Here is a 26,646-nt window from a genome sequence, read left to right on the forward strand (position 1 = left end):
TTGTAGCTGCCAAACTCTAGACCATTCCTTGAGCTTCACTAGATACTTCCTCATGTTTTCTGTACGTTCTTGGCTGTTTACCCTATTCCAGATTTTGGTATCAGCGGCAAAAATCTTTCCTGACAATCCTTCTGTAATATTTGTCATAGAAATAATGGCAGAAAAGGACCAATAGTCTATCCAGTCTGTCCAGTAAGCTTTCCATGGTAGTATAAGCTGCACTGTGCAGGTTATTCCCATGTATCAGTCAGTGCTGCTTGAAGTGCTTTGCTTATGGACTTGCCCATAGAAGCTGTCCTGTGTTTTCTCTAATGTCTACACATCAGTACCCTAGACTGTAAAAGACTTCATGACTCGTGTTGGTTGTCTCTGATTGCAAATTCATCTGTCCCTCCACTCCATCAAAGTAGAGAGCAATGTTGCAGTTGTATCAAAAGCATCAAGTCTTATTGGTTAAGGGTAGTAATCCCATGCCTTCTGTTAAGGGTAGTAACTGCTGCTCTGTTCAGGTTATCCCCATGCTTATCAGTTGCCCAGACCATAAAAGTTGGAGCCTTCACTGATTGCTGTCTGAATCCAATTCCCCTTTTCCCCTACTGTTGAAGCAGAGAGCAATGAATCAAAAGTATCAAAGCTTATTGGTTCAGGGTAGTAACCACTGCACCAGCAAATTACCCCCATGCACGCTTTCTTAGTTTCCTTTAGGATTTGGCTGTAGAAGCAGTCCTCTGCTTTTCCCCTTATGTCTGCGTTTCAGTATACTAGACCATGGAAGTTGGAGCCCTCGGTTGTCATATGAATCTAATTCCTCTATTCCCCCTGCCATCTAAATGGGGAGCAATGTTGCAGTGGCATTAAAGCATCAAACATATTGGTTAAGGGTAGCAATCTACATGCTTTCTGCTAAGGGTAGTAACCACCATATCAGCAAGTTACACCCCTGCACCCTTTTCTTCATTTCCATCCTCTAGCCTTTAGAGATCCACAGTGTTTATCCCATACCCCTTTGAATTCTTTGACTGTTTTCATCTTCACCATCTCCTCTAGGCCTCCACCAATCTCTCCATGAAGAAATATTTCCTGATGTTGGTTCTGCGTTGTGTCTCCCCCATGACTTTCATTTCGTGACCCCTAGTTCTATTGTTTTCATTCCAATGGAAAGTATTTGAAGTTCTGCATCATATCTCTCTGCACCTCCTCTCTTGCAGGGTATACATATTCAGATCCTTTAGCCTCTCCTCATAGGTCTTCTGATACAGACCCCACACCATTTTCATAGTCATGTAATTATTGAAAAGAACTAGTTTAAAGAGCAATCCCTGTGGCGCACCATTTATAATGCTCCTCTCCTCGGCCTGAACTCCATTTACCACCACCCCCAGAATCTGCTATTCTTTCATGCTTAGAAGAATTTCACCCCTTACACTGTACCACTCCCTTGTGCCCATTCAACCAATTTCTAATCCAGACAGTAATTTTAATGCCCATACCAAGAGTGCTCAAATTATTTACAAGTTGCATATGCAAAACCATGTCAAAGGCCTTACTGAAATCCAAGTACACTACATCTAGTGCTATCCCCTGATCCAACTCTCTGGTCACCCAATTGGAAATGGCTTTGAAATGTGCCCTCTAAATATGCATTATTGTTTTATTGTAACTGCAATTTTCTAACCGCGCACCTGTTAAATTGTATTTTCACTTTGGTTTCTCACCCCCTTGTTAAATGTAAACCGGCATGATGTGACACTTGTCTTGAATGTTGGTATAACTAAAAACACTAAATAAAATAATAAATAATAAATTATATAAGTTTTTCTTAGGGCTGCCACAATCCAAGTGGTAAATTTCAAGAGGTGTCAAAATCACCCTCTGCTGCTGCCCCTCCTCATTGATGTTCCCCCAGCAAATCATTCCTAATACCTTGCTATGGCAGCACCCTAGCTCCTCACTGCCACTCTCTTCTTTTCCTCATTGCCATGCTGGTCAGCTGCATACTCACCATCTCTGCAGTGCTGCGACCCCCAACTTCCCTACCCCAACACTTTTTCAAAGGAAGAGGAAGAGGCAGAGCAACATAGTGACTCACTGCCCCTGTGATCATCAGTCACCTGGCAACTACTCAGAGGGTGTACATTTTTGGAGCTGAGCTGATCTGTCAGCAGTGAGACCCCAGGGGGAGAGGCTGCATCAGTAACAGTGGCTCGACAGGGGGCATCACTAGCAGGGAAGTGGGGGAGGTTGATACTATTGGCAGGGCAACAAGAGGGGAGGCATCATCTTCAATGGTGTCGGCAGATGAAGAGGAGTTGTCAAATTTAGAAGTTGCAAAAGGCATTCAGAAGCCTTGCGCCTGCCCTGCTGTGTTATAGAAGCCAACTAATTTCTATTGGATGGACGTAAATAAACTAGTCTATTATAAATATTTACAACATATTTACCTCTGAGTGAAAGGAAAATTAATTGGGAGCATCAAGCACTTGTTTGGTGTTTTATTTGGAGAATCAAATACTTGAAAAAGTATATCACTCCCCAGCTGGAGGGTTTTGAAGACTACTCTTTCCCAAAGTGAAAAAAAAACCAAAACACTTTTGTCCCTCTCATGTTTGGGAGTGAGCCAGGGCCACAAAGACTTTTTTTGTCCAGGAGTGAGCGAACGAATGGATATTGATAGAGCTAGTAAGAGATTCTTTTAGCTGCTTCTTCAACCTACCACAATATTGTTATATTGTAATACAGAAATTTAAATTGGCTGGTTACCCTGTAGACTTGTTGCTGTATTTTGAGCCTATAGAACAATGCTTGCTGCATCTGGCCCTCGTCTGTTGCAACCTTCTTTAAGAGCATGTGTAGGTCCTGAACAAGTAGATGTGAATCGGTTATTTATGTATTTATTTATTTATTTAGAACTTTTTTATACCGACATTCATGTAGAGAAATTACATATCAAATCGGTTTACAGTGAAACAAAAACATTGCAAAAAGCATTTACACTTTCGAATAATAGAAGGACTAGGCGGCATTCCATGAAGTTAGCAAGTAGCACATTTAAGACTAATCAGAGAAAATTCTTTTTCATGCAACACACAATAAAGCTCTGGAATTTGTTGCCAGAGGATGTGGTTAGTGCAGTTAGTGTAGCTGGGTTCAAAAAACATTTGGATAAGTTCTTGGAGGAGAAGTCCATTAACTGCTATTAATCAAGTTTACTTAGGGAATAGCCACTGCTATTAATCGCATCAGTAGCATGGGATCTTCTTAGTGTTTGGGCAACTGCCAGGTTTTTGTAGCCTGGTTTGGCCTCTGTTGGAAACAGGATGCTGGGCTTGATGGACCCTTGGTCTGACCCAGCATGGCAATTTCTTATGTTCTTATGTAGTCAAATAAATTCGGCATTCTTTCCACAAACACAGAATAGAAGACTATCTGGCCTATGATATTTTAACTATATGCTCTGATTTTCTGTCCTTTGTGGATGTCCATGTGCTCTGATTTCTTCTTTGCATCTGATGGATTTTGTATAAGCATTTGTGTTCTATGGTTCTCATATGCTTCAAAAAGTTTTATATTACTTTTCTGCCTGTACATGCTGTTATATTTTATTTTTCATTTTGCTTAACAATAGGGGCCACGCAAACAGAAGATGCAAGAGCTTTCCTCCAGTGGACACACAAAGTGGCTGAATAAGAGAAAGATAAAAGCTTTGTATTCAGGTGTAATAGCTGATGACTTACGTAGTGGAGTCCAAATGCTTATGCAGGTAATTGACTCAGTTCTGACAGACAATACAGCAAATTTTCTTTTTTCCTTATTTATTTATTTGATTTAGATTACACTTTTCAGGCACTTCAAAGAGGACATTCAGGTATTCTAATTATTTCCCTGTCTACAGAGCTTACAATCTAAGGGCTCATTCACTAAGCCATGTTCTACCATTTACCGCATGGTAAATGGCCTGACGCGGGGATAATGCAAAATATTTCAAATACTGCATAAATATATTTAAATTAGCTGATTACTTTAAATGTTGCAAATCAAATAATGCAGCTTGCCAGAAAAATTGTAAGCCATGTTATTTGATGTGAAGTTAGCTACAACTATGCATAAACCTACTTTGAAAAATTCCCTGGTGTGCACGAAAACAGTATAAGCCAACATACATGCACACATTTACACATGCTTAGGAGCAGGAGTAAATGTGTGTACAGATTTAGGTGCATCCTTTCAAAAATTGAAAATGTGTGCATATATAATTTTCCTGCTCCAGCTCTGCCTGCTGGAACTCCTCCAGTCAATATACATAAAATTGCTTTTGCATGTACAAATACATGCACAATCCCCATAGAAATTTTCAAAAGGTCATTACACATATAAAACAAAGTTTTTTTGTGTGTAAATAGCTTTGAAAATTCTCTGAGGACAAGTAGGATGGCAATTCTTACATATGGGTGACATCATCCGATGAAGCCCAGCCTGGAAAACTAATGTCAAAGTTTCTAAAACTTTGACTGTGCCTCACTGAGCCTGCCCATGCATGCCATTATGAACTTGGGGGCCCCTCAGTCTTTCCTTTTCTGCAGAGCCCTCAGGTCATGTTTTTTTGCCTCACTTATCCTGCTTCCAGGCCTTTGGAAATTTTTTCTGGCAGGAGGATTGTTCATCGCAGAAACCCATGGTCATACTAATAGTTCCCTAGGTAGGTTTTTCAAGCATTCTGTAAGTTTTCATTCTTGTCTGGGTTCCAGGGAGTGTGTCGGTGCCTGACGGGAGCATCGTTCCACCACAGTCATAGAGTTTGATTTTGCTTTGGTTATTTTTCATTTGAGCATGTCTAACAAGTTCCACCGATGCCCAGTGTGGCAGGATTATGTCTATCAAAGATCCCCGTGATACATGTATCCTGTGCCTGGGGCCATCACATGTTGTCCATGGGTGTTGCAAATGTGAGATCATGACCCAGAAGGGCCATCAGTCCATTTGGAATGGATGGAAAAACTTTTCTGACACTGGAAGATCGATCCATCAGCATCAGAGGCATTGACACTGAAGGACCTTGGAGGTAACATCATTGGCAGCGGTGGCGGTGGGAGGACCGTCAGTTGCCTTGGTGTTAAGGAACCCAGAGACAGGCCATCATCTGGCTTTTCCCATCTGAAGAAGGTGTGTGGTTCCGCCTCTTCGACACTGGTATCGATCTAGCCAAAGAGGTATTGACATCAGTCTCCTTCAATGCCTGATGCTGGGAGCAGGGATGATCTGGCACCTGCTGAGAAGCCCCGTATGCAGTCCTTTGGTGAGGACAGTTCATTCACCCAGAAATTCTAGGACTCGTGACTGCTTTCCAGTGGTTTTGGTGTCAGCCACTATTATTTATTTTATTTATTTATTTATAACTTTTTCTATACCGAAGTTCAGGTAACAAAGTTACTTATCACTCCGGTTTACATTACAACAGATATAAATATTAAACAATGACAACAAGTGTCTTACAGAGAACAGGGAGAGACAACTTGGATAACATAACGGAACAAGAACATTACAAACTATTAATGCGAAACAAGTCCATGGAGAGGGAGATTAGCTATTGGTGTCGACAGTCTGTGGGAGTTGAGGAGTACTTAGTAAGTTATGGGAATGCTTGACCGAATAGCTAATTAATACTAATACTAATACCCCCCTCGGAATGCTTGACCAAATAGCTAATTAATACTAACACTAATACCCCCCTCGGTTCAGAGGAAGACGTGGCTACTCTTCCTGCCTCCCAGTCTGTATTGGCATCAGTTATCATTGAGGAAGAATCGGATAAGAAGATCTAGCAGGTTTTGGAGAAGGCTCTGCATAGCCTCAGTTCTATGGCATTGAGGGCAATGGGGCAGGCACCGTCCATTCTCCAGCTACTGCTCAATTCCCTTCAGCTGCTCATCAGCGAGGCACTGGTTCTAGTGCTGGGACCAATGCCAACTCCCAAAGGGGGATCAGGGTCAATGCTCACTGCCCTATTGTTGATCTCCAGCTGCTCAGAGGAAGCTTCCTCAGGCCATTGAAACTCCTTTGAATCTAGGCCCAAATACCCAAGTGTACCTCCCATGAGGACTTTTGGATGAGGATCGGGCACCTCGGGATTCCTCACCTCCGGCAGACTAGGGGAGCACTGAATACTCATGGGGTACGGCTATGAATCTGGTGACCCTTCTGAAGATTCAACAGGTCTCTCCTTTGACCCCTCTCCTCCACTAGAGAGAAGGAAGACCCTACTTGAGGAAAGGAGAAAGGCCCAAAGAGTTATAGTGAAATTGAAAGGTGATCAGGATCAATGTGTGGAAAGAGATGAAGACATCGCGGAAATATTAAACAAATACTTCAGTTCAGTGTTCACTAAAGAAAACCCTGGAGAAGGACCGTCGCTAGTTAACAAGACTGTGGAAGGGGATGGAGTACTCGAAACTCTGTTTACAGAAGAGAATGTATGGAAAGAGCTAGGAAAGCTGAAAGTGGACAAAGCCATGGGGCCTGATGAAGTTCATCGCAGGATACTGAGGGAGCTCAGAGATGTGCTGGCAGGTCCGCTGTGTGACCTGTTCAATAGATCCTTGGAAATGGGAGTGATGCCAAGTAATTGGGGAAGAGCAATGGCGGTCCCGCTTCACAAGACTGGGAGCAAAGAGGAAGCTGGAAAATACAGGCTGGTTAGTCTCACCTCAGTGGTAGGAAAATTAATGGAGACTCTGCTGAAGGAAAGGATAGTGAACTATCTACAATCCAGTGGGTTGCACGAACCGAGACAGCATGGATTCACCAGGAGAAGGTCCTGTCAGACAAATCTGATTAATTTTTTTGATTGGGTGACTAGAGAATTGGATCAGAGAAGAGCACTCGATGTGATTTACTTGGATTTTAGTAAAGCTTTTGATACGGTCCCACATTGAAGACTTGTGAATAAAATGAGAAACTTGGAGAGTGAGTGCCAAGGTGGTGATGTGGATTACAAACTGGTTGATGGATGGAAGACACTGTGTGATGGTAAATGGAACCAGCTCTGAAGAGAAAACAGTGTTAAGTGGAGTGCCACAGGGATCAGTGCTGGGACCGGTTATGTTCAATATTTTTGTGAGCGACATTGTAGAAGGGATAGAAGGTAAAGTTAGAAACATAGAAATGACGGCAGAAGAAGACCAAATGGCCCATCCAGTCTGCTCAGTTAGCTTTGCACTTTTTTATTATTTTTTTTCTCATACTTCTGTTAGTCTTGGCTCTTAGTAACCTTTTGGTTCTATTTCCCTTTCACCCCCACCATTAATGTAGAGAGCAGTGTTGGAACTGCATCTAAGTGAATATCTAGCTTAATTAGTTAGGGTAGCTACACCCATACTATGTAATTCAGTCTATGTAATTCAGTCCTTGTTGGTTGCTGTCTGTACATAGATCCATTTTTCTTCATTCCCCCTGCCGTTGAAGCAGAGAGCTATGCTGGGTATGCGTGAAGTATTGATCTTTCTCCCCTGCCGTTGAAGCAGAGAGCTGTGCTGGGTATGCGTGAAGTATCGATCTTTCTCCCCTGCCGTTGAAGCAGAGAGCTATGCTGGATATGTATTGAAAGTGAAGTATCAGGCTTATTTGGTTTGGGGTAGTATCCGCTGTAACAAGTAAGCTACTCCCTGCTTTTTGTGAATGCAAATCTTTTTCCACATTTCCTCTTGCCGTTGAAGCTTAGAGCATTGTTGGAGTCGCATTAACCGTGTGTATGTTTAGTGAATAAGGATATTATCTCCAGGCAATAGCCGTCATTCCCGTGAGCCACCCACTCTTCATTCATGTCCTCTAGACTTTATGGATCCACAGTGTTTATCCCACGCCCCTTTGAAGTCCTTCACAGTTCTGGTCTTCACCACTTCCTCCGGAAGGGTATTCCAGGCATCCACCATCCTCTCCGTGAAGAAATACTTCCTGACATTGGTTCTGAGTCTTCCTCCCTGGAGTTTCAAATCGTGACCCCCTGGTTCTGCTGACTTTTTTCCGACAGAAAAGGTTTGTCGTCTTTGGATCATTAAAACCTTTCAAGTATCTGAAAGACTGTATCATATCACCTCTGCTTCTCCTTTCCTCCAGGGTATACATATTTAGATTCTTCAATCTCTCCTCATAAGTCATTTGATGAAGACACTCCACCTTTCTGGTCACCCTTCTCTGGACCACCTCCATCTTGTCTCTGTCTCTTTGGAGATACGGTCTCCAGAATTGAACACAGTACTCCAGGTGAGGCCTCACCAAGGACCTGTACAAGGGGATAATCACTTCCCTTTTCTTACTCGATATTCCTCTCTCTATGCAGCCCAGCATTCTTCTGGCTTTAGCTATCGCCTTGTCACATTGTTTCGCCGACTTCAGATCATTAGACACTATCACCCCAAGGTCTCTCTCCTGTTCCGTGCACATCAGCCTGCCCCCCCCACCCCCATCGAATACAGTTCATTCGGATTTCCACTCCCCATATGCATGACTCTGCACTTCTTGGCATTGAATCTCAGCTGCCATATCTTCGACCACTCTTCCAGCTTCCTTAAATCCCGTCTCATTCTCTCCACTCCTTCCGGCGTGTCCACTCTGTTGCAGATCTTAGTTTCATCTGCAAAAAGACAAATCTTACCTTCTATCCCGTCCGCAATGTCGCTCGCAAATATATTGAACAGGACTGGTCCCAACACCGATCCTTGCGGTACATCGCTTAAAACCACTCTCTCTTCAGAGAGAGTTCCATTTACCATCACACATTGTCTTCTGTCCTTCAACCAGTTTGCAATCCAGGCCACCACCTCGGCACTCACTTCTAAGCTTCTTATTTTATTCACCAGTCTCCTGTGCGGGACCGTATCAAAGGCTTTGCTGAAATCCAAGTAGATGACATCGAGTGCTCTTCCTTGATCCAATTCCTTGGTTACCCAGTCAAAAAAGTCAATCAGATTTATCTGACAGGACCTTCCCCTGGTGAATCCATGCTGCCTGTGGTCCAGCAATTGTCCCGACTGTAGATATTTCACTATTCTCTCTTTCAACAGCGACTCCATTACTTTTCCCACCACCGAAGTGAGGCTAACCAGTCTGTAGTTACCAGCCTCTTCTCTGTTCCCACTCTTGTGAATAGTTTGGCTATTTGTGGCTGATACTAAGATCTGCAACAGAGTGGACACAACGGAAGGCGCAGAAAGAGAACGAGAAGTGATTTAAGGAAGCTTGAATGGTGGGCCAATATATGGCAGCTGGAATTCATTGCCAAGAAGGTGCAGAGTCATGCATCTGGGATGCGGTAATCCAAAAGAGCTGTATGAGAAGGGCAGTGAAAGGCTGTCGTGCACGGACCAACAGAAGGACCTTGGGTGATAGTGTCTAGCGATCTGAAGATGGTGAAGCAATGTGACAAGGCGATAACTAAAGCTAGAAGAATGCTGGGCTGCATGAAGAGAGGAATAACCAGTAAGAAAAAGAAGTTGATAATCCCCTTGTACAAGTCCTTGGTGAGGCCTCATTGTGTTCAGTCCTTGGTGAGGCCTCATTGTACAAGTCCTTGGTGAGGCCTCATTGTGTTCAGTTCTGGAGACCGTATCTCAAAAGGGACAGAGACAAGATGGAGGTGGTCCAGAGAAGGGCAACCAAAATGGTGGTAGGTCTCCATCAAATGACTTATCAGGAGAGGTTGAAGGTCCTAACTATGTATACCCTGGAGGAGAGGAGGTGCCGGGGAGATATAATACAAACCTTCAGATACCTGAAAGGTTTGAATGATACACAATCATCGACAAACCTTTTCCGTTGGAAAGAACTCAGTAGAACTAGGGGTCATGAAATGAAACTACATAGAGAATGACTCAGAACCAATATCAGGAAATATTTCTTCATAGAGAGGGTGGCAGATGTCTGGAATGCCCTTCTAAAGGAGGTGATGAAGACAAAAACAGTGAAATATTTCAAAGGGGCATGGGATAAGCACTGTGGATCCCTTAAGGTTAGAGGATGAGAATGAAGAAGAGAGTGCATGGGGGTAACTTGAATGTGTGGCGGTTACTTTCCTTAACCAATAAGCCTTTATGCTGTTGATGCAACTCCATCATTGCTCTCTGCTTCAACGGCAGGGGGAAAAGAGAAAAAGGGGAATTAGATTCAGACAGCAACCAACAAGGACATTGAAATGCACAGTCTGGGAAAACAAACATGGGAGTAACTTGCTGATACGGCGGTTACTACCCTTAACCAATAAGCCTTAATGCTGTTGATGCAACTCCAACATTGCTCTCTGCTTCAATGGCAAGAGGTAATGGGGAATTGGACTCAAACAGCAACAAACAAGGACCCTGACTTTGACAGTCTAGGAAACTGATAATTGTAAAGGTGACTTGTATGGCCAATAGTTACTACTATAAGCTTGCTGGGCAGACTGAATGGACCATTTGGTCCTTTTCTGCCATCATTTCTATGTTTCTATCTCTCCTTCACAGGTTTTGTCAGGAGAATGACAGAATCCATTCCAATTACTTTACAAACTGAGAATGAGACAGAAATATAATGCTGGATAGCCTTCAGTTCATGGAAACCCCCCCCCCCCCCACCAAAGGTCATGGCAGTCCCAGTCCATGAACTTCTTTAGGTGGTACATATGAGGATGTCAGCAAAAAGGTGGATGTGATTTATCTTGTCTAGAAGGCTCCTGGATGCGACAAGAGCCAGCTACCTCACCAATCTGTGGTGATCAAATCCACTCTCAAGAAGATCAAGAAGACTAGGATTCATTCCTTGGTGCCCCTGGAGAAGAAGTCCAAGATTCTGGATACTCTTTAGGGATGTGCAGCAGGGATGGATTCATCCCATTCGGTATTCGTATTCGTCGGGACCCAAATCCGTTGCATCCATTCTCGGGGGACCCCAATCCGTTCATTTGTTACATATGTATTTGTTTCCCAAACCCCCCCCATCCCAACCCTTTAAATTTAATTAACTACAACCCCCCACCCTCCTGACCCCCCCAAGACTTGCCAAAAGTCCCTGGTGGTCCAGCAGGGATCCTGGAGCGATCTCCTGCACTCGGGCTGTCGGCTGCCAGTATTCAAAATGGCACAGATAGCCTTTGCCCTTACTATGTCACAGGGGCTACTGGTGCCATTGGTCGGCCCCTGTCACATGGTAGGAGCACAAGATGGTGCCGGCCATCCATTGCTCTTACCATGTGACAGGGGACGACCAATGGCACCGGTAGCCCCTGTGACATAGTAAGGGCAAAGACTATAGGCGCCATTTTGAATACCGGCAGCCGTCAGCCTGAGTGTAGGAGATCGCTCCAGGACCTCCGCTGGACCACCAGGGACTTTTGGCAAGTCTTGGGTGGGGGTTTATTTGTTAGTGATACGTTGTATTTGTGGGGGTTCGCCTTACCTTTCGTGACCCCCACAAATACAACGAATATGGCATATACATTGCAGATTGCCAATATGTTGCAAACGAATGCACACCCCTAATACTCTTAGGAGAAAAAACAGATGTGCTGGAAGTTGGGTGGAATATAAATTGCTGTACATAAAGGTATTCCAGGGAGCAATGCTGAATGCCTCCATAACCTCCTACCAGCTCTTCATGGATTAATAGGTACAAAAACTTAGATTGTAAGCCCTCTGGGGATAGAGAAATACCTACAGTACCTGAATGTAAATCGGTGTGATATCTCGATTGAGATCGAATGTCGGTATATAAAAATAAGAAATAAATAAATAATAAATAATACATGCAAAACCTACTGAAACAGATGCAAGGGATGGTCGAACAGATTCCTCAGAAACAGCAAGATGACCTCCAGTCACTGGTGGACAAAGATTTGGAGTGCAGAAAACACATGATCTGCTCAACCTTTGATGTTTTCAAACATCTTTGAGAGTCTTTTCTGTGGGCATTGGTGCCTGCAAAACTCACCTGGCTGTGGATCTCAGATCTCGTTCCAGAAGTACAGGAAAGACTCGCTGTTATGCCACGTACAGGAGAGAATCTCTTCAGAAATAGGATGAAGGAAGCAGTCATGTAGATCTGAGATCATTGTGCATCTCTCCAGCACTTCTCCACTGGCCCTTCAAATCCATCCTCCTCATCTAGGAAGTACCTGATATTTTAGGCAGAGGAGGCACTTCTTCCAACCAAAGAGGCGCTATCCTTCATCCCCTCATTCCCATCCACAGCAGGCCACACATGCCTGTCCTTAGAAATATCAGACTCCTAAGCCCTAGACAGCAACCTAGTCAAAACGTGGGATGAGATTTTGACTGGATTGCAGAAAGCATTGAGAGCATTCCAGTACCTAAGTGGAGGACCTTGTGTTGGAGGCAGGCCACGGTTTTACATAAACTGGTGGCCTAGTGTAACTTCAGATGTGTGGTTCCTTAGCATTGTCAAAAAAGGATACAGATTAAATCTATTGGCTCTCCTGCCAAATTGTCCCCTAGACCCCAGTTGGGGGTCACTCGCTGCATCAGAAACTGCTGCAAAAGGAGCTCTCCTCCCTCTTACAGGCCAATGTGGTTGAGCCCATTCCACCAGGTGAAATAGGGCAGGAAGTTTACTACAAATTCTTCCCAATTCAAAAAAAGAACCAGGGAACTCTGTCGCATCCTAGTTCTAAAGGCCTTATACAAGTTTTTCAGAAGAGAAAATCTCAATATGGTTTCTCTGGGCACCTTGATTCCTTTTCTACAAAAAAGAGATTGTCTATGCTCTCTTGATCTAAAGGATGCTTACACCTACATAGAGATATTCCTCGGTCACAAGTATTATCTCAGATTTGTTGTAGGAGAGAGTCACCTCCAGTACTGCATGTGTTGCTTTGGTATTTTTGGCTGCTATAAAAGGGCATGCTCCATTTTTGTGGACTCACTTCCTGGAAGCCTCGGAAAGAGACACATCATCTCTTCCAGTATGCTGCCCTAGAGGAACCCAGCTCCCTGTAGGGCAGTGGTTCTCAACCTTTCTAATGACATGACCCCGTAATACAGTTCCTCATGTTGCGGTGACCCCTCGTCCCGCCCTCGCCCTGCGAGGGCGGGGCGAGGGCGGGACGAGGGTGGGGCTTTGGTTATATGGGGGCGGGATTATGGATGGGGTTGGATTTTAGTGCATATTTATTTATTATGACATTTATAAACAGAACCACCATTCCTCATAAAACAATAAAATTAAGAAACATAAAGCATCAGTTATAATAGTAAAACCATACTAATAAAAGAATACTTTAAAATTACTGATAAATAGAATTTCTATTAATTAAAATCATATACATTTTTATAATTTCCCAAACACCAATAAAATATTTCAAAACAGCACATATATCAAATAACACACAATAATTAAAACTAATAAGGATTTTAAAAAGCCCCTGCTGTCCATACATGGGAGCTCTTGATTTCCAGTCACCCTGATATTGTCGAGGATTAGGAGGTTATCCTCTCTCTCTCACACATACTCACATGTCCATTCTCTCTCACACATATACTGTCACATACATACACATTCATGCTCTTATATGCACCATAACCTCTCGCTCTCACAGACACTGACACACTCTCAGGGTGTAAGACACTCTCTCCCCCCCCCCCCACTCACACACACTCTTACTCCCCTGGATTTTCTCACACACACTCATGCTCTCACTCTTACTGGCTCCCTCACAACCTCAGAGCCTCTCAGATAAAACTCTATGCAGCAGAAATAATGCTGAATGTTGAGAATTGTGTTATGCAGACTAATCTGGAAAATGCACTAATTTCTACATGAGTCATAATGAATCAGTCCTCAGCTGCAGGCTTCAATTGATTATCCTGGCTCCCTTTAATTTAATGTTTGCCAAATACAGTTCATGTGTAACAGCAATCCTAATTCTCCACCAGATCAAGCTGATTTCACATCCCACTTCATACTTTGTCACCTCCAGCTGAGTAAAACAATTAATCTAATTATTGCCACTGCTGCCACCTGGCTATTGGGGAGGCGCTGATTGCTGCTATTGGCACTGAAGCCCATTCTGCTGCCTCCTCTGTGCAGGAGGCAGCAGAATGGGCTGCCTCCTGCACAGAGGAGGCAGCCCATGGAGGAAGAGGCCTCCTGCACAGAGGAGGCAGAGGAGGCAACATGGAGGAAGAGGCAGCCCTGCCTCTTCCTCCATGTTGATCTCGTACATTGTGAGATCTGCCATAGAGAAAGTGCTACTCTTGCACATTCCCAAAGATTACATGTACCAATCAGTAAAAAGTAATTTATTTTTTTTTACATCTGCTTCCCTTTATTTTTTTGCAATTTCCTTTTATATTGCCTTTTTTTCTGTTTCTTTTCTCTCCACCTGTCTTCTTCCCTCAAACACACAGTCAGGTTCTCATTCTCACATGCATTTCTCTCTCACACGCACATACACACACAGGATCTCACTGTCACATGCTCTTTCTGTCATGCAATCATTCATACACACAGTCTCTCACTGGCACAGGCTGTCTGAGTCTCACACACAGGCTCTCTCACACCACCACATGCTGCCTTGCTCAAGCACAGGCTCTCACTGTCACATGCTGTCTCTTTCACACACACAGAGGCTCTCACATGCTGTCTCTGCAAACACACACAGTCTCTCAATTCACTCTCACACACAATCTCTCAACTCATCTCATACTCGCACACACCTCTCTCTCACCTCTGGGCCTCTTCTTTACGGGTTGCTACAGGATGGGCTCTGCAGCGGCCCTAGTCTTCCCGGCCCCGCTGCTCCTCTTCTGCACGCGGCTGATGCGCCTCCTCCTTCCTGCCCGTGCGGCTCCGGCAACATTTGTCTTCCGGGGCAGGGCGGGCAGGAAGTAAGTAGGAGGAGCACCGCGACGCGCTCCCTTTTGGGGTTGGAGGAGGCAGGTCTCCAGCTTCGCCCCGCCTCCCCGCAGCAGCCGCGGCGCCGTGGACCGGCAAAAATCCCCAACGGCCTGGTACTGGTCTGCGGACCGGGCCATTGGGGTCGGTCCGCAGACCAGTTTTGGTCGAACGACCTGTGTTTTGGTCATTCGACCCCCGCCGGGGTCGCGACCCACAGGTTGAGAACCGCTGCTGTAGGGCAACCTGGGGCTCCAGGGAGGATAATGGGCAGAACCTCAGAAAGTGAGTATCATGGATCACATAAGTTCCACTGTTAGTGAATTCTCTAATGTATAAGCAGCATTGTATGATATGGGAATAAGTAAATTGCATCAGGCAGTAAAGTCACCTACTGATGTGCTGGCACTTTTGGGATTCCTTTGAATGTTTTCAACTAACTCATGTTTGGAATCTGCATCGCCTCTGTGTCTTAAATGTTCCAAGAAATAAAACAGTTGGACTCAACAAGTGTGAATCCTTTAGTTTTAACGGAAGCTGTATGGGTGCATGGGGGGTGGAGGGACTGGACTGAGAATATGCCCAAAAGCCTACCCCACTGTGAAATCCTGCTGTGTTGAAAGGACAATGTAATGGCAGGTTACACATGTTGCCATTTGGTTTAGTGTCAGCCCTAAGTGTCTTCACCAAAATGCTTTGCCATTGTGGTGGTGCACCTGCGCAAGCTGGGGGTACACATCTGTCCTTATCTGGATGACTGTCTGGTCAAGCACTTCTCAGGTGGGAGCAGCAGAATCGATGAGGATATATATTGATAGTACAAAATTCTCTGAAAATTTTCAATCTGTAATAGATCTTTTATTTTCTAATGATATCAATGATTTGGATCATTTAATCTCTAGTTTGCAAAATGAAATTACTGCAATTCTAGACTATATTGCTCCACTCAAATCTTTCATCCCGTACAAAAAGTGTTCTCGCCCTTGGATGAATCCGTCTTTATTGACTCTTCGCACATCTCTTAGAAAGATTTATTTATTTATTTATAGGCTTTTCTTTGCCAACATTCGTAAGGCACATCATGCCGGCTTACATAGAACTGAAAAAAGGAGGAAATACAATGAACAGAATAACATAACATATATTTAAAGCAAATGGTGCAAATTATTGATGGAGCATATGTGGCGTAAATAACATGGAGCATATGTGGCGTAAATAAGATGGAGTATATGTGGCATAAATCACCCTCAGCTAATTCAGTTCTCATTTTTAGATCAATACTAGCTAAATACCAGGCTGAAACTCTTGAAGCAAAGAAGAATTTTTACTCTGATAAAATTAAAAGTTTAGGCAACAACACTCATGCCTTATTTCAGTTTGCTAAAAATCTTACGAATATACCGAAGTCTATGATTTCACTGATTGACATTCTTTCAGCCAAATCATTTCTTAAATGTTTTTCTCTCAAGATTGAACATCTTAGTCTATCATTCTCCAATGTCAAGTCTTGGTACTGTGAGTTGTCCTCTTTCACACCTGAATTTTGGTCCACGTTTGAAGACTTTTCTGCCTGTGAAATATCAGGTATTATTTCAGCGATGAATAATGTAGTCTACACAGCTACTAATGTCTCTATAGCACTTTTCAAAACTTGTAAAGACATTATTGCGCCACTACTATCCAAGATCGTTAATGTCACAATGCAATCTGGTCATGTTCCTGACTGTCTTAAGAGGGCAATCATTAAACCTCTTCTTAAGAAATCTAATCTCAATCCATCTGATCCTTCACACCATCATCCAATTTCATCATTACTGTTTGTATCTAAAGTTCTTAAATCCATTGTATAACATCAACTTACCATCTTCCTAGAAGAGAATGCCATTCTCGACCCTCATCAGTTCGGTTTTAGACATTCTATGAATTACTGTTAGTCTCCCTTGTTGATTCTATTAGAAGAGGTCTTGATTCTGGGCAAAGATTTTTCTTGGTGTCACTAGACATCTCATCAGCATTTGACATAGTTGATCATGAAATTCTTTCTTTTCAATTTCATGAATGTGGTATTTCTGGAAACATACTAAATTGTTTCAGTCCTGTTTACACAATTGAATGCAACAAGTCAAATACAATAATTAACTTTCAACACTACATCAACTAAAATCCGGCGTACCACAAGGATCAGCCTTGTCAGCACTTTTATTTAATATCTGTCTTGCTCCAATTGCCAAATTACTTGCAACAGTCACTGAAGGATATAAAATATATGCTGATGATATTCAGTTTTACATTCGACTTTGGATCCTGTTTTTTCTTTTCATTCACATATCAAAATCATTGTAAAAATGGCTTCTCTAAACCGTCTTTTGACAGGTTTATGTCATTTTCATGATTTTCTTACTATTGTATGTACAATCATATTTCCACATATCGATTAATGCAATAGTCTTCTTTTAGGTCTTCCATCTAATTCATTATACGTATTGCAACTTCTACTTAATTCTGCTGCCAGGCTTATTACATGTACCAATTGCCATGCACATATTTCTCCCATTCTTCAAAAACTAAATTGACTCCCAATCAGTCAATGAATCCAGTACAAAATCTGTTTGACAATTTTCAACCTGCTGAGTGCACACTCCTGCCCATGGTCTAATTCACTTCTAAAAATCTATAAACCATCAAGAGAGCTGAGATCTTCCCATGAGTTTTGCTCGACATACCATCTGTTCATCATGCCCGCCTTGCAACTACACGTGAATCAGTGTTCTCAATAGCTGCTCCAGTTTTCTGGAATATATGCTGCCCTTTGAGCTTTGGCTAGAAGACTCCTTAAAAAAAATTCAGAATGTATTTTAAAAAATTATTTAATGAAATTAGCCTTCCCTTAATGCATTAAGTAAGATTTCCTGCGATTGCTGCAATAGAACAAGTGTTTGTTGATTTAATGTTTGTATTTTATTTGTATTGTATGTTTTTACTTTGTGGGAATGGAACACTTGTAAATCACTTAGACCAATTTGCGATAAGCGATTAATAAATTTTAATAAATGAAATTAAATGATGTGCAGGACTATTTGGGTGTAGAATTACTAGGGTTTTTATTACTAACTACCCAAAGACTCATCTAAGCCTGTCACTTCAATTGGAGTGTATTAGAGCTTTGCTAGACACAACTCAGTCAAAAGCCTTTCTTCTGCAACAAAGAACTGTCTCCCTGATGTCCGCAGCAGAAGGGATCCAGATGAGTCAGTAGACTCAGCATGGAACATGTTGAGGCTGTTGGATCTCTTGGTATCAATTGTACATGTCACTCCCTTGGAATGCTTCCATATGAGAAGAGCCCAATGGAGCGTCAGATCACAGTGGCTGCAGGCCATTCAAGACATATGAAATAGCATTCATGTCACACAACTGTTCAGGGATCCTCTGTCCTGGTGTGGGATAATTCCAGTCTGGTCAGGGGCATCCAAATTCTTTGGCACAAATTGTCTTTACAACAGATGGGTCCAATCTGGGCTGGAAAGCTCATGTAGAGGAGCTCTGCACCCAGGCCATTTAGTCTGCTCACGAGAATTCCTATTAGACAAACTTCCTAGAGCTAAGGGTGATCCAGTACACTCTAATGGCTTTCAGAGATCGGTTATTCAACAAGGTAATCCTGGTTTAAATGGACAACAAGGTTGCTATGTACTTTATCAACAAGCAGGGAGGCACATGATCATATCTCCTATGTCAGATGGCTGTCTTGATAAGGGACTGGACCATCTCTAAAGGGATGGTTCTCAGGGCTGAATACCTGGCTAACGTGGAGAATGTCCTGGCAGACAGACTGAATTGGTCCTTGGAACCCCATGAATGGTCCCTGAATCTGAGGGTAACAAACTAGATTTTCTGCCAATGGGGTACACCCACAGTAGATCATATTGCATCCCATAAGAACAGAAAGTTTCCTAGAAAGAGGGGGCAAAGCAAACTAGCCTCAGACACCTTTGCCCTAGATTGTCTGATTCTGCTAGTTATGAAGTCTCTGTTGAAACTTAAACAGGGGAACTATGATACTTGTAGCTCCCTTTTAGCTAAGATGGATCTGGTTCCTACTCCTGAGGAGGATGTCCATTAAGGAACCAATCAAACTGAGGACTTCTCCAGCATCAGGGGAACTTGTGCCATCACAACATCAGGTCTCTGGCACTCATTGCCTGGATATTGAGAGATTGAGCCTGTAACCCTTGATCTATCTTAAGATGTCTCGAGTTCTTTTGGCTTCAAGATAAGATTCTACTGGAAAGTCGTATGGATTTAAGTGGAGAAGATTTGCTTTGTAGTGTGAATATTTGACATTAGATCCTTTTTCCTGCTCCATACAAAAACTATACCTTCTATATCTATCCAAGTCTTGTCTTAAGACTAAATCAGTAAGAGTTCACCTTAGTACAATGGCACCTACTACTACCATGAAAAGGTAAACCAATCTCTGAACAACTCGCATCATCTAAAGCCTCCAATCAGACCTCCTGCTGTGCCTTGGGCCCTCAGTGGGATTCTGTCCCAGCTGATGAAAGCTCCCTTTGAGCCATTGTATTCCTAGAAACATAGAAACATGATTACAGAAACAAATGGTATGGCCCATATAGTCTGCCCATCCACCCAATTAATTGATTCCCTATATTTATTCCATGCTTTCTTGAATTCAAATACTGCTTTTATCTCTACCCCCTCCACTGGGAGGCTGTTACCTGCATCTACCACCCTCACTGTAAAGGAAAATTTCCTAAGATTACTCCAATGTCTACCCCATTTCACCCTCATCTCATGACCCCTCATTTTAGAGCCTCCTTTCCATTGAAAGAGACTCACCTCCTATGCAAGGGAACCTTTGAGATATTTAAATATCTCTATCATATCTCCTATATTTCGCCTTTCCTTTAAGTCTATCCCGATATGCTTTAGAATGAAGATCACTAATCATTTTAATAGCTATCCTCTGGACCAACTCCATCCTGTTTATATCATTTTGAAAGTGTGGTCTTCAGAATTGTATACAGTATTCCAAGTGAGGTCTCAGCAGAGAGCTATGCAGGAGCAATATTTTGTATAGTATTTCTGCTGTCTATTCCTCTCCCTAGGCAGTCAAGTGTCTTTCTGGCTTTTTGCTGTTGCTTTAACCACCTGTTTGGCCATCTTAAGATCATCAGATACAATCACCCTCAGATCCTGCTCTTCCTTTGTGCTTAGAAGAATTTCACCTCCAATACTGTACCTGTCCCTTGGGTTTTTGCATAATAAAAACATTACTTTGCATTTTTTTGCATTAAATCTTAGCTGCCAGACTCTAGATCATTCCACAAGCTTTGCTAAATCCTACCTCATGTTTTCTATACCTTCCTGGCTGTCCTGTTACAGATTTTGGTATAACTGGCAAAAAGAAAAACCTTTCCCATTGATGTTGCTCATGAAAATGTTGAAAAGAATCGGTCCAAGGACTGATCCCGAAGTCACACTTCTAGTAACACCCCCCTCCTCAAAGAAAACTCCATTTACCACTACCCTTTGTCGCCACCCAGTCAGGTACTCTAGGTTCCATTTATAAGTCTCCTCTGTGGAGCTGTGTCAAAGGCCTTACTGAAATCCATGTATACTACATATAGTGCTCTCCCTTGATCCTATTGTCTGGTCACCCAAAGAAATTGATCAGATATGTCTGAGAAGACTCACTTCTGGTAAAACCAAGCTGCCTCGCATCTTGCAATCCACTAGATTCCAAAAACTGCTTTATCCTCTGTTTTAGCAGTGATTCCATTAATTTGCTCACCACAATCATCAGAGTAATTGGCCTGTAGCTCCTAGCCTCCTCCTTACTTCCACTTTTATGAATAAGAACCACATCTGCCTGTCCTCCGGAACTACTCCCGACTCCAAAAAAGCATTGAAAAGATCAACCAGTGGAGTTGCCAGGAATTCTTTTTGTACCCTCGGATGTATCCCATCCAGCCCTATCGCCTTATCTACTTTAAGTTTAGATAGCTTCTTGTGAGTTCACTGTATGTCAATCGATTGAGGTTTACCTCACTTCCAATCTTATTTGTGTTTATTTTATGTGGTCCTCGTTCCAGGCCTCAAGCCTTTCCATAGTGAATACTGAACAGAAATATTTGTTAAGCAATTTTGCTTTTTCTTAGTCAGCCTCTACATATTCCTCTCCTTCACCTCTGAGTCTCACAATGCCAGTTATGCACGTCCTTCTTTCATTAAGACAGTGGTTCCCAACCCTGTCCTGGGGACCCCCCAGCCAGTCGGGTTTTCAGGATATACACAATGGATATGCATGAGAATTGGGAACCACTGCACTAACATATGTATAAAAAAAAAAAATTATCTAGCTAACTTTAAGATAGCTGGCTATATGCAATAGTGCACTATTGAATATACCTCTAAAGTTATCCAGCTAACTTTGCTATCTGACAGTGACTGAATAGGTACTACTTTATTTAATTTGTCCTTCATCACAGCTCGGATTTGTGGGCCAACGAAATCATCTTTTATATTGGCGTCACTTATGTGTGGAAACATTTGCCGCAAATAATCAAAGGCTTTACTTTGCATGTTCATTGCCTTAACGAAGTTTTTCATCAGCTCAAGTTTGATGTGCAAAGGTGGAAAAAATATCTTACTTGGATCCACCAATGGGTCGTGCGCAACATTCTTCTGCCCTGGGACCAACTTCTTGGGACGCCAGACTTTTCTGACGTAATGTGAATCTCTTGCTTGACTGTCCCACTCACAAAGGAAGCAATAATACTTGGTGTAACCAAGCTGCAGATCCAGTAGAATTGCAACTACCTTGAGATCACCACACAAATTCCAGTTGTACCTCAAATACTCAATGTGGTTCAGCAGTAGCTGCATGTTCTCATTCGTTTCTTTCATATGAACGGCATGCCCGACAGGTATTGATGGGTAGTTATTGCCAATGTGCAGCAAAACAGCCTTCAAACTTAAGATTGATGAATCAATAAAGAGTCGCCATTCTGTTGGGTCGTGGTCACATCCGAGAGCACAAAACAATCCATTGATCTCACAGCAAAAAGTCAGACTGTCTACTTGGTTGAAATATTTTGTCAAATCTTCTTGATGGCTGCGAAATACTGAAGTTTTTGTATCAGATGACAAAAGATTCCATCCTTGCAGACTTGACCCAAGCAGCTCCACCTGACTCTTCGATAAAGCCAAATCTCTGACCAGATCGTTCAGCTCTGACTGAGATATTAAATAAGGATCGCTGGATGTTGATGGCACAAAGTCAGGATCAGCCGCAGCTTCCATCTGCGACAGTTCACCCTCATCGCCTACCTCCTCATCCTCATCATCAAGTGTCCACACCTCTGGCAGTTTTGGAAAAGGAAGACTGTCATTATGCGGCACTGGTCTCATTGCCGATGCAAAGTTAGGGTACTCAATAAACTTCCTGTTCTTTGAGTATCCTGACACATTTGTCATGCAAAAGTAACAGTTATATGATCTTTCTGTTCTCTCCATATCATTGGGATGGCAAACGGCATGGATGGTCGCACACCTTTCAGCCAAGCTTGCAAACTACTGGTATAAGATGTGCAACATATATGAGGAGCCCATGCTCTGTCCTGGTCAGCAATTTTGCACCAGAAGTATAACTCTTATGCTTTATTAATGAGTGCAATCATACTCCTTTTCTGTGCTTTCAGAGTAAACTCACCACAGATGTAACAAAATGTGTCTTGGTTATTACGACATTTGCGTAACATTTCATAAAGTATGTGAAATTAAATCCACAAGCTTTAAACTCAACAGTTTTAGCAATACGATTCGCTCAGTCACACAGACATTGCATAGGAGACTACTCATTAATGCTGCTTATATAAGGCTGTATTGTCATGGAAACAAGTTGGAATCTTGCAGCCGAGCTGGGACTTGCCCGAGCAAGTTCTGGCATGATCAGGCAGAGTTTCTTGGTGTATTTTTTAAAAAGTTAGTCTCTGTTACATGTTATGTTGCTTATGGCCGTCAAAAATATGACATGAATTTTAAAAACCATAAAAACTACTGTCCAGCAAGAAAATATATGTATGTGAGATTATGTTTTAAAATTTCACAATTATTGTAACACAAAATTTCCGTTTCTCAAAAACCTTACATGATGTACAAATTTCGAAGTAATATCTGTGATCAGCATCAAAAAAATCTATTTGGAGCACCAAAAAGCCTGAAGGAAACAAAAACTTTGTTTACCAGTGTAATAACAGAGCACATCTTATGCCACATAGCAAAGGTTATGCTGTTTTAGGCCATGCTGAACCTGTTCATGGACCCACCGTAGCAGGAGACAGACCACAGAAGCCAATTAATTACTTTAATTAGTTTAATAGTCTTGATTTCACTGCCTTATAGCAAAAGAACTAATTATAAGGTGGATCCCTGAATATGGAAAGGAGATAATATACAAAGAAGAGAGCACTAGCAGAGATACAGATCATATCTAACATGCCCTGGCTTATGAGTTAGGCTCATGGTGTGTGCAAAACTATCCCATTTGGAAACACCACCCCCAAGTTTACAAGATACCGAAAAAGCCCAAATTGTCTTGGATGATACTGGCCTGATTAAAAAAGAACTTCCAAGTACTCTTTGCCTATAAACAGTATATATAGTACATCTTGTGCTCCAGAAAAAAGCTCTCTTTGACCCAATATTAAGAACAGCATTAGCAGTAAATTTGAGAGTTTGAGGTCATACTCAATATGCCCTGGCTTATGAGTGAGGTTTGTTTTTGCCATAGTATTCAACCCTCCCCCATGAAATTTGGAGACACTACCCTGAGAGATAAATTTACATTTGTGATGGGGGAGGAGAGCAGAAGGGAGTTGAAGATGTTTGCCTGTGATGACCAAGGGGGAGGAAGTATGATCAGGGAGGCGTGTGTATATAAGAAGGGGGGACACATTTTGTGAGGGCATGAACGAGCGGGGTCTGATGGAGACATGAAGATTTCATACGTCAATCATAATTCCATTTGTCCTTCCTAACTGACCCCCCACCTTTCCCTTATCTCTTGCCTTCCATGCCTTGCTCCCCTCCCCTCACTTGAGAGATCTAATTCTTTTGGCTACACAGACTAAGTTGTTAGCATCTCTCCTTGTACATTATGCTGATTGTTCCTGGGGGTTCCATTTTCACTGTTAAAACTATAACAAAAGTGCCTGCATTCCCTAATTTCAGATGGTGAGTGGGAGGGTTTCTCAAGTGATGTCTCTCCATATAATTTGACTGTGTCTCATTTAATACCACGCAGCCTGCTCTCATGTGCCTGTTCTAACCCTTCCTCATCTATTATTACTTTTCATGGAGAAAACATATGGAACAAATTGGAAATCAGTACTCTTATCCTGCATTGCCGTGGCTTTTCCTAACTATCCCTACCTCATGCCCCCCCCCCTGTAATTTTGTTTCACACAGAGGATCTGGAATGGTGATAGGCCACCTATTTCAAATGACATATAAGATGGCTGCTATATTTTACAGCAAACTTGGATGATTTATACTTATAAAATAGGCAGTTCTTGTGCACAAGAATTGGGCAGAGTGTCCTGGATCAACTGAGTAGTAAGTGATCATATGTGCCATTTTGTAATATTCATTCACCTCTGACTCTTCACCGCTCTCTGAAAAAGGCATCAGGTCTTGGAAGAATGAAGCCAAACATCCTAATTCTGGGGTACAAGAAGAACTGGCAATCTGCTCATCCGTGGAACACAGAGAATTACATTGGAATATTGCAGTAAGTTGTAAAAGTTTTCTTAGCAAATTGGGTAAGGAGCAAGCTGACAGAAATCCTCAGTTGAACCTACATTTTTTTTTTATAGCTCCGTTGTACAACCTACTTGTAGTTATTTATTTTATTTCTTTCCGACTTGTAGCCTGCCTTACCAAACATGCAGAAGGTGGCAAACTATTAGGGATTATAAAATGCACAACAAAAGAAATAAAAAATACATTAAAAACCTAAAACACAAGATAAAAACATAGTGGTCAATGTTCAAAGGCTTTGTCCAGCTAACTCTTGGAGTTGTTAGGACAAAAGCTAAGATTTATATATTTCCTCCCACCGAGCAGATAAAATTTCTGCACACAACTTGTGCACACAAAATTCATCCAGATAAAAACAGGGAAGCCTTAGAGGAGTCTCAGGGACAGCTGGGGAGCAAACATATTGAGTGCTGTCCAGCTAAAGTCGCATGCATAAGTCTGGTTGGAATAATACCTGTTCTAAAGTTATCCAGGTAACTTTATCCAGGTATATTCAGCAGCAGACTTGGCATATTTGAAAGCTGCGATATTTTATCACAGTGAAAATTACCATGCAATTAAATCCTGTGGTAATTTTTCATGTGTTGCCATGGCTGGGAATGTTGTATATTCTCAGCTGTGGCGATGCATGATGGCAAACCCCCCCCCCCCCCCCCTTTCTATTGTAGGGATCCTTTCACTTTTTTTTTGGCCATAAAGGCGGTGGCAGGGGCCCATTATACCACTAGGGCTAACTTTACTTGGCACTGCGGAGGATTTATAGAATTGAAATGTCACTCCCAACGCATACAAATACAGGAAATGGTTAGAGAAAAGAACAAAATGAATCCACTTTTAGGCAAAAGCACAGAAAATGTGTCTGGGAAGAACAGCAAGCCGAGGGAAAAAAAGCTGGAAAACTATGTACACACATTCTCGCAGTCTGGGCAACAAAGTTCCAGATTTGTAGGCCCTAATGGTCGAGGCAGACTTGGATATAGCAAATGTTGCTTACCTGATGTAACAGGTGTTCTCACAGGACAGCAGGATGTTAGTCCTCACAAATGGGTGACATCGAGGATGGAGCCCACCACGGAAAACTTCTGTCAAAGTTTAAACAGAACTTTGACTGGCCCCTACTGGGCATGCCCAGTAAGGCACTGACCCTGCAGCCAGCAGGGGTCTCCCTTCAGTCTGATGTTCAAAGCTACAGGCAGTGCCTAGAAAGTAAAAACAAAACAAACCCAACACCGCGGGGTGGCGGGCGGGTTTCGTGAGGACTAACATCCTGCTGTCCTGTGAGAACACCTGTTACATCAGGTAAGCAACATTTGCTTTCTCACAGGACAAGCAGGATGGTTGTCCTCACAAATGGGTGAGTACCGAGCTGAGGATGTCCTGACTTGCACCAAATGCACCCAACGACGTGCAACAGGCACTACAACTGGGGTGGAATTTGGTAAAGGGCATCCGCACCCTACCGGGAAGGTGGAAGGGTGTTGGTACATCACGTTGGAAAAAGGTTACGCAAGACAGATTGGCCGAAGATGGAGTCCTGTCTTCCAGCTTTGTCCAAACAATAGTGGGCTGCAAAGGTATGGAGAGAACTCCAGGTTGCAGCCCTGCAGATGTCAGGAAGCGGCACCGATCGAAGGTGTGCTACTGAAGTCGCCATGGCCCTCACAGAGTGTGCTTTGACACGGTCTTGAAAAGGGATGCCCGCTTGCTCATAGCAGAAAGCAATGCAGTCCGCCAACCAGGAGGAAAGAGCCTGCTTACCCACAGGTTGTCCTAACTTGTTAGGATGGAAAGAGACGAATAATTGAGTGCTCTTCCTGTGAGAAACTGTACGGTCTAGGTAAAAGGCTAGAGCCCGTTTACAGTCTAGGGTATGCAGGGTCTGTTCTCCAGAGTTGGAGTGGGGCCTGGGAAAAAAGATAGGTAGTATGA

General features: G+C 42.7%; 1 protein-coding gene across 1 annotated transcript in view; it reads left to right on the top strand.

The window, feature by feature from the left end:
* The window catches only part of SLC12A3 (solute carrier family 12 member 3), a 169,972-nt gene that overhangs the window by 107,504 nt on the left and 35,822 nt on the right, over positions 1 to 26,646 (top strand). The window contains exons 17-18 of the mRNA XM_029608720.1: positions 3,626 to 3,760; positions 24,582 to 24,688. Of these exons, the coding sequence (XP_029464580.1) occupies positions 3,626 to 3,760; positions 24,582 to 24,688 (242 nt within the window). The remainder of the gene's footprint in view (positions 1 to 3,625; positions 3,761 to 24,581; positions 24,689 to 26,646) is intronic.

Source organism: Rhinatrema bivittatum, chromosome 7 (genome assembly GCF_901001135.1).
Source record: "Rhinatrema bivittatum chromosome 7, aRhiBiv1.1, whole genome shotgun sequence".
Taxonomy (NCBI): Eukaryota; Metazoa; Chordata; class Amphibia; order Gymnophiona; family Rhinatrematidae; genus Rhinatrema; species Rhinatrema bivittatum.